This window comes from Petaurus breviceps, unplaced genomic scaffold (genome assembly GCF_028583685.1).
Source record: "Petaurus breviceps papuanus isolate PSGF00001 unplaced genomic scaffold, PetGlider_PUasm1.0 126, whole genome shotgun sequence".
In the NCBI taxonomy this organism is placed as follows: Eukaryota; Metazoa; Chordata; class Mammalia; order Diprotodontia; family Petauridae; genus Petaurus; species Petaurus breviceps.
The window spans coordinates 16,170,318-16,179,307 of record NW_027185655.1 but is presented as its reverse complement, the minus strand read 5'-3'; the positions used below and the strand labels follow the sequence as shown (position 1 = coordinate 16,179,307).

Below are 8,990 nucleotides of genomic sequence, written 5' to 3'. Positions count from 1 at the left end.
ATTCATTCCTTTATCCTTCTCTATAATTTGGATGAAAAATACTGATCTTTATTTATGTCAGCCTGGCAACTAAATTCTAAACAATCCCACAGAGACCAGATGTCAGCATGGCTGGAGACCAGGATGTTAACCCTGTCTTAGAAAACAACCAACTGTGTATCTATGAGGGAATCACTTAACCTCTCAGGGCTTCAGTTCCTTCATCTGTCAAATGCAGGAGTTGCACTTAATGACTTCGGAGATTCTTTGAACTTAGTCCTGACTCTGGCTCTAACTGGGTGTGTGACTTTGCAAGTCATTTAGCATCTCTGGGCATTAGCTGAGTCATGGGCCCTCCCTCTCATAACTCCTTTAGTACTCACTGTCTGTACCACTAATATAACAATTTAAATATAACTTTACGTTATTACTCATAATATATGTCCCTACTAAAAGAAAGCAATGTATATGACATGCTATAAAAGATACAATGGTATGTAATTCTGATCCTCAAGAAGATAAGGACACTTTTTTCTTCCTAATTAAGATTTGAGAGCAAGAATTATATCTCATTTATTCAATAAACATTTATCAAAGGCTTAGTCTGTGTAAGGCACTGTATTCAAAACTCTGTAATCCCTCTCCACACAAACCTCCACCCAGTATCTCCTAGAGAACCTAGGCTTTCAGTTAAAGTTTAAGAGTATAATAATATACAACCATATTGGTAGCACCGACCTATAATGTCTCTACATATAATCTGATATACTTAGAGAATCCTAGAGAATCAAGTAAAAAATTACTTGAGACAATAAATAAATTTGGCAAAGTTGCAGGATATAACATAAACTCACATAAATCCTCAGCATTCCTACATATTTCCAATGAAATTCAACAGCAAGAGATTGAAAGAGAAATCCCATTTAAAGTTACTGTAGACATAAAATATTTAGGAATCTACCTGCCAAAACAAACCCAGGACCTATATGACCACAACTACAAAACACTTTTCACACAAATAAGGTCAGATCTAACTAATTGGAAAAATATCAATTGCTCGTGGCTGGGTCAAGCTAATATAATAAAAATGACAATTTTACCTAAATTAAATTAAATATTTAGTGCCATACCAATTAATTTACCAAAAAACTACTTTATAGAGCTAGAAAAAATAGTAACAAAATTCATTTGGAAGAATAAACGGTCCAGAATATCAAGGGAATTAATGAAAAGAAATGCTAGGGAAGGTGGACAAGCTATACCAGATTTCAATCTATATTATAAATTAGCAGTCATCAAAACTGCTTGGTACTGGCTGAGGAATAGAGGAGTGGATCAATGGAATAGATTAGGTACACAAAATTCATAAGTCAACAACTATAGTAATTTATTATTTCATAAACCCCCAGACCCTGGTTTTTGGGATAAGAACTCACTATTTGACAAAAACTGCTGGGAAAACTGGAATATAGTATGGCAGAAACTGGGCATAGACCATTATCTAACACCATATACCAAAATCAAGTCTAAATGGGTACATGATCTAGGTATAAAGGTTGATACTGTAAGCAGTCTCGTAAAACAAGGAAAAGTTTACCTGTCAGACTTGTGGAGAGGGAAAGACTTTATGACTAAACAAGAATTAGAGAACATTATAAAATGTAAAATGGATAATTTTGACTACATGAAATTGAAAAGCTTCTGTACAAACAAAGCCAATGTAACCAAGATTAAGAGGGAGGTGGGAAATTGGGAAAGAATCTTTACAAACTATGTCTCTGACAAAGGACTCATTTCTCAAATATACAGAGAATTGAGTCAAATTTATAAGAATACAAGTCATTCCCCAATTGATAAATGGTCAAAGGATATGAACAGACAATTTTCAGAGAAAGAAATTAAAGATGTCTATAAGCATATGAAGAAATGTTCTAAATAACTATTGATTAGAGAAATGCAAATCAATACATATAATCTGAGTAGGGATTATGATCATTAAACCTTTGATATGGATCCTATCTTCCTTCTATTGGTGGAAAACTCATTTTAAATGATTTGCCTAAAGCCATAAGCTAGAACCAAAACTGGCCTAGGAAGGTCCTCAAATTTAAAGCCATTGCTCTCTGTAATAGAACAAAACAGTCATACTTCATGTCTGCAGCTACTGTTCATTGATGCTCTCTACACACAGAACCATAATTTAACAGAGAAATGAAGATGAGGGAAGAATTAAACTAAGATTAAAACACATAGGGAACTTCTTCTAGCCCTTTCGTTTCCCCCTTTTTCCTTTTTTGCATGACAGATTTTTCAGGATGAGTGAGAATGAAGCCTCAGTGGAATGGTGTGAACACGTAGGTACAAGGTCTGTGTACATGTGTCTAGGGGAGGCACACCCTTCATTTAGTTCCCTTACATGCTCATTCACCTGGCACATCCAGACCTAGCAACTCCAAAGTGCTCTGAGATTCTAGGAAGGCAGTATCATCAATCATAATCAAAATCTGGGAAGGAAAGTTCAAGGGTAGCATTTATCTAGACACACACAGTCAATAACAGAATGTAGATGGAGCTATTTGGCTGCTTTTGGCTTTCCTGTCTTCAAAGAAGCCACCTACCACTTCCTGTTTAGGCATGCCCTAAACAGAGTTCAGCAGCCATTGCAATCATTTCTTTTTGTAAATAAGTACTCTAAGATTTAACATGTTATTATTCTCTGCAGAAAAGTGGTCTACAAATGTTGAAATTTAAGGGTGAAAGAAATCTTGTTGTGTGGGCACATCAAAGTTGAATCTTACAAATAAGAAGGAGACAAGATTGTTATTAAATCAGTAGCACAATTAGTCCTTTGGGATTAGCCACTAAAGATAGTAGTTGTGTATCATTTTATTCTGGATGGCTGTCAGAGGTAGCTGGAGACTATTGGTTCCCTCAGCCCTATAATGCTGCTGGTTTCATGCATAGCTATTCTTTCATCCCCCAAAACTTTTCTCATCCCTAAGGCACTGCTTCCCCATCCTTTCCTTCTCATGCAGCCTCAGCCTTGAGGAATTCCTCACAACTCTGAAGGCAGCTGACAGCAATATCTGCATCTAGACTTAATACTTCCCCCTCACACCACCTGTGATTAGAAATAACTGCAGGTACGTATGAATTCTCGTTTTTGTCTGTAATTTAACCGTCCTTGCAAAAAGTTAAATAGTTTTTTGATACTTTGGGTGATGGATTATCTGGTTGTCCACCCCCTGCTCTATCTTCATACAAAATAATCACAACATCCTAAAGACAATCTAGTCAATGCTTTACTTCATAGATGAGGAAACCAAAAACTAGCAAAGTTAAGTGACAAGTATTTGTATTAAGTCAACAGTGGGGAAAGTCGGAGCACCTTGTCTTGCTTTTAATGAGAAGAATTATTTTTATCCAAAGTTGGCCTGTCCTCTGAAATACAGAAATTGAGAAATGCATTTAGCCTACCTTTGGTCTGTACTTGGCATGAGTTGTGACCTTGGTTGTTCACAGAATATTTAATGCAATTTCCACCACTTGAGTTCATACGTTAAATGGAATGGATACCAGCAGAAGATGGCAAATTTAGGAAAAGCACTGACTAAAGGTCAGGGTCATGAGACATGACTATGGCACAGAGATGACTAATTCTCTTAAATCATAGATGATAGAGCAACAAAGCTTTTTCTCCCACTTAAATCATAGATGATAGAGAAACAAAGCTTTTTTTCCCAGGGGAGTTATACTACATAAAGATTCCTACTCTAAAGTTCCATTATTTATATATACCTTTAATCCACATACCCAAGAAACACTCAGAATACCATGAAACAATTCCGTCCTTTCTTTTCTTTATCACTAAGACCCATTCTTTGCTATCCATTTTGAAACTTATGACCCTTAATTAATGATATACAAGGTACATTTTAAAGTTGTGAATACTCCAAGAATGCATCATTACATACATTTGCACATAAAACATAAGCAAACCAAGATTTACAATATGATCACAAAAAGTACATACCTGACCACACAAAAGAGATTGATGTTGGCATTGTACACTGAGAAGTCGATAAAAGTTGCCCTGGTCCCTCTGTCTAACCAGATGTTTTTCTTCAGACTAGCGATCTGTGCTGCAGTTTCCTCTCTGGTTTTTGACAGGTCCAGATAATAGCCAGCTCCACTGTAGGTGGCAATCAGTCCCCAGTGACTGCTCCCATTTAAGTCCTTTTCATTTGTGTATGTCCAACTAAGTAAAAAAAAAAAAAAAGAAAAACAAACATCACAGTCACCACTTTTATTTTATTTTATTTTTGCTTTTTGGAGGGCAATTGGGGTTAAGTGACTTGCCCAAAGTCACACGGCTAGTTTTTGTGTTAAGTATCTGAGGCCACATTTGAACTCAGGTCCTCCTGACTCCAAGGCCAGTGCTCTATTCACTGCGCCACCTAGCCTCCCCAACAGTCACCACTTTTAGCAACTATAAAGATGCACAGAAACTATATAATAAATCAGGGTCGATGACAAGAGCCCCCAAGAGAGTTTAAGTTCCAAACAGACAAGATCAGGAAGTAATATTTGCTATAAAGGGATATTTAACAATTGAACATATGGAATTAGCATTCTCTAGAAGTTTTCCAGAAGTAAGCCATTCTACACTATTATTTAAAGATAACTTATTGATGAAATCTACAAAACAGTCTTCCTAAAATGTAATCAGTATAAGATGAGCTAAGATAGGTCAACTCATTTCCTTCTTGGTTGATCTATGCAGAATACTCTTCATACTAATATTCATTCAGAACCTGTGATTCACAACTCTCATTCATTGGACTACATGGTAACTAACACATGCTTCTCTCTACCCATCGCATACATCACTTCTTACAGTGCAGTGATATTCCATTACATAGATATACCACAATTTGCTTAGTCATTCCCCAATAGATGGACCTCTATTTTGTTTCTAATCCTTAGCTATCACAAAATATTCTACTACAAATATTTTGGTATATGTGGGAACTTTTTTCTTACTGAGTGCATTCTTGAGGTATAAGTCCAATAACAGAATCTCTGGTTCAAAGGGAATGGACATTTTAGTTACCTCTCTGGTTGACTTCTCAAACATGTTTTGCCTTTTGGTGTATATATATTTAATGATGATATTGTCTATGGTACCTTTTAGCAAAATCTAGTTTTCCTATTTAGTTTGAAAGCTTAATAGATTCTGCCCCTTATTTGAACTGTATTCATCTTTCTGCTTCGAAATTTTTTTGTAAACAATACATTGTTATAGTCTGCTTTCTAATTCATTCTGCTTTCCTCTATTTCATGGGTGAGTTCATTCCATTAATATTCACAATTATGGTTGATAATTGTCAATTTCTCTCCATCTTACATTTGTCCTACTTCTCTTCCCTCTATCTCCCTAAGTGCCCCATGACTGCTTAAATGACTCACTCTGACTTTTTCTTAGATTTCCCAATCAGAATTCTGCTTGGTGCTTTTTACATCTTTGTGGAGGAGATTTGTTGGGAGAGCTACTTCTTCCCATTACTCAGCCATCTTGACTCTGCCCCTACATGATAGTGTTTAGAAAGCTGTGACACAAAAAAGGAATTAGAGTTCTTCTGCTTGGCACAAAAGAGTAGAACTAAGAGTGATATATAGATGTATCAAAGAGGCAAAGTTGGACTTGACACAAGTGAAACGGGATACCCAATCACTTGTTTGTTATATTGTAGAGAGGATTCTTTGGCCATTCCTAACGATGTCAAAATTCTGTGATCCAGAGCCTGAAAAGGTGATGTACAAATTAAACTCACGGATGGATATGTTCTGAAAAAGGTAAGAGTCTGTTTGGTAAAGTCTAGGATTACAAGCACTGGAAGATTACTAACAACATTTTCTATTTGCTAAAGAATGAACGGAAGCAGGAGAAACAGGAGAGAAAGCACAGATGCCTGGAAGGCTTAAGAAGCACTCACGCTGTTCCATGCTGGAGGCCAAATGGAGCCCTTTCTTCATTGCTGACAGAATAGACATCATAACACTCTTTAATCTCCTCTCTCAAGTCTGGGGGCACAGAACAAGAGCCATTTCTGACTTTCAGTTGCCGGATTCGGGGCACGCCCAAAAGCAGGTTCTCATAGTAAATGAAACTCCGGTTTTCAGCTACCATCCGGTTGTTGTGCCACATCTCCCAGTAGAGGCCGTCCAGCAAAGAGCCCTCCGTGAACTGGAAGGAAAAGGAAAGGTCTGAAAAGTCAGAAGATCAGTAAACACCCCTCCCGTTGCCCAGAATTCCCATGTGGCCACTGGAGTAATCTGAGTGTCCACCTCCCTAATAGAATCAGAGTTCCCCGGCACCAAAGGCACACTGAAATAAGTCTATTATCATAACTATCTCCCCATTATTTCCGGTTCTTGCAAGTACAGATCTGCCTTGTGTTCTCTATTCTCACCCTAGCCAGTTATTGGTTCTGACAGCTTGCACCAGGGAGTAGTAAGTTAGACTTGTCTATTTGAGTCTCCCAGTTATACACGTCATTTCATGATGTACATCAGTATTTTCAAAGTGGGACAGCGAAGAAGTGTAGTGGATAGAGCACTGGGCCTGGACACTGACAAAAGTTCATATATCAAAGCTATGGATTTTCCTGTAGTGATGCATGGCTGTGAGAGTGGGGATTACAAGGAAAGCCACATGCGTGGAACTGACACTTTCGAACTGTGGTGCTAGAGAAGACTTCTGAGAGTCCCTTGGACAGCAAGGAAATCAAATCAGTCCTTATTTAAAGAAATTAATTCAGGCTATTCACAGGTCAAATGCTGAAGCTGAAGATTAAATATTTTGCCACATAATAAGAAGACAAGACTCAACAGAAAAGACTGATGTTGGGAAAGATTAAAGGCAAAAGGAAACAGGAATGGCAGAGAATGAGATGGATAGCGTCACAGAAACAAACATGAACTTGGATGTATTTCAAGAGATGGTGGAGGACAGAAGGGTCTGGCATGCTATGATCCATGGGTCACAAAGAGTCAAAGACAACTAAACAGTAACATTTTTCAAAGTGTGTTGCAGAATGTTTCTCATATAACTTGAACACTGATGATCAATAATGATTTATTAGTGTTAAGGGAATGTCCTTAGAGAGCTCTCCTGGTTGCCCAGAACCTATTTCCAATGAATCAGGATATAAAGAATAGAATTTTGTAAATTACATAATAAGATCCCACTGGCATATACAAAGGAGATATATATATATATATATATGTATGTATGTATGTATATGTATATATATATATATTTTTTTTTGACAGTTATACAACTTTGATTAAGCTGCAAATCAGCAGTGATTTCCTTATGTACACTGGGACCACTCTTCCTAGTGCCAAAGCCCAGGTGCTTGTTCCTCATGCCCTTGTTATGACTTGAATCCCCAAAGCTAGATTTCCAAACCTTATTCCTAGGGGTGGGAGAATAGGCAGTGGGATTTCCACTTAACTCACCAAAGACTCAATCCTCTACCCATACTAAATATTTTATTTCAAGCACATACCTTGTCCTAATTCTAAGCTCTCTAGTTAAGGGGCTTCCATCCCCCCCAAAGTCTTTGAACCAGCAGTCACAGAGAACAGCAGTAGAAGCTTTGAACCCCCTACATACCCTCTCCCTAAGGGACTAAGAGGAAAAAGGGCTTCCTGGGGCCCTATCACATCCCTGGATGTGCCTAAGAACCAGAGTCCTTTCTGGCCTTTGGGTGGAATTGCCATTGACCTTGATGAGCGTTAGAGATGGGGAAAGGAATTTATAGTATCAGACAAGGATGTAATGGAGGGAGAGAGTGCCAGCCCATTTTCTTCCCAATACACAGAACTTGTGAGCTGGGTTAATGAGAGAGTTTTTAGGTCAATGGAAAACCCAGTCAAAATTAAAAAAAAAAATTAATTTCTCTACAAGATCAGTAGTCCTGATCCCAAGAATTAACAGGGTTTTTGCTTATCAAAAAATAAACATTTTTTCATGACTATGAAAAGCAATCACAGATTCATAAAGACCCTCTGAATTTCACATTCTCTGCTTATCTTTTTTTCCTATGCACTGCTATATCGTCAATTCAAACTCCTACTATTTAAACATTATTTATAATAATTTTGACAAAGCTGAATTTAAGTTCAGCTTTGAAAATGTTTTTGTAAAAGCTTTCTTAAGTAAATTTAGTGGAAACAATTTGTAGGGAGAAGGTTGAAAAGTAGCTGAGGAGGGAAAATCATCTTCACACACTTAGAAGACACTATGAACAAATATATTCATATTTTAACAAAGCCCTATTGCTACCCAGCAAATTGCCCTTTTCAACCTTTGTAGACTTTCTGGTAACATTTCTTTTCTTTTCTTTTCTCTTCTTTTCTTTTCTTTTTTTACTTTTTGGAGGGCAGTTGGGGTTAAGTGACTTGCCCAAGGTCACAAGGCTAGTTTTTGTGTTGTGTCTGAAGCCGGATTTAAACTCAGGTCCTCCTGACTTCAGGGCTGGTGCTCTATTCACTGTGCCACCTGGCCAGCCCACTGGTAACATTTCTAATAGTAGTTATTCCAAATGTTTTTGATACTAATAAAGTTCCTAATTCCCTTCTAGATCTGAGCAAGTAATTCATGCTGGATTCATTTTATTCAATTCTGCCAATTATTTCTGCTGTGAAGGTCAGAAATTCTGCTTATGAAAGCAATGAAAGAAATTAGGAAAGAATTTTTTCTTGAATCTTTCAAGAACAGCCTGCTGTGGTTCCATGCTCTCTCTCTCTCTCTCTCTCTCTTTTTTTTTTTAAGCAATTGGGGTTAAGTAACTTGCTCAAGGTTACACGGCCAGTTATTTCTGGGTGTGGTGCTAAGTATCTGAGCCTGGATTCGATCCCAGCTCATCCCGACACCGGAGCCGGCGCTCTTACTCTCTGTGCTACCTGGCCACCCCTAAGCAATTGAGGTTAAGTAACTTGCT

The 8,990-nt window shown here is 37.6% G+C and overlaps 1 protein-coding gene across 1 annotated transcript in view; it reads right to left on the bottom strand.

The window, feature by feature from the left end:
* PKD2 (polycystin 2, transient receptor potential cation channel) overlaps positions 1-8,990 on the bottom strand; it is a 52,200-nt gene that overhangs the window by 24,909 nt on the left and 18,301 nt on the right. The window contains exons 4-5 of the mRNA XM_069093761.1: positions 5,976-6,226; positions 4,013-4,237 (exon numbers count right to left, since the gene is read on the bottom strand). Coding sequence (XP_068949862.1) covers positions 4,013-4,237; positions 5,976-6,226 — 476 coding nt within the window. The remainder of the gene's footprint in view (positions 1-4,012; positions 4,238-5,975; positions 6,227-8,990) is intronic.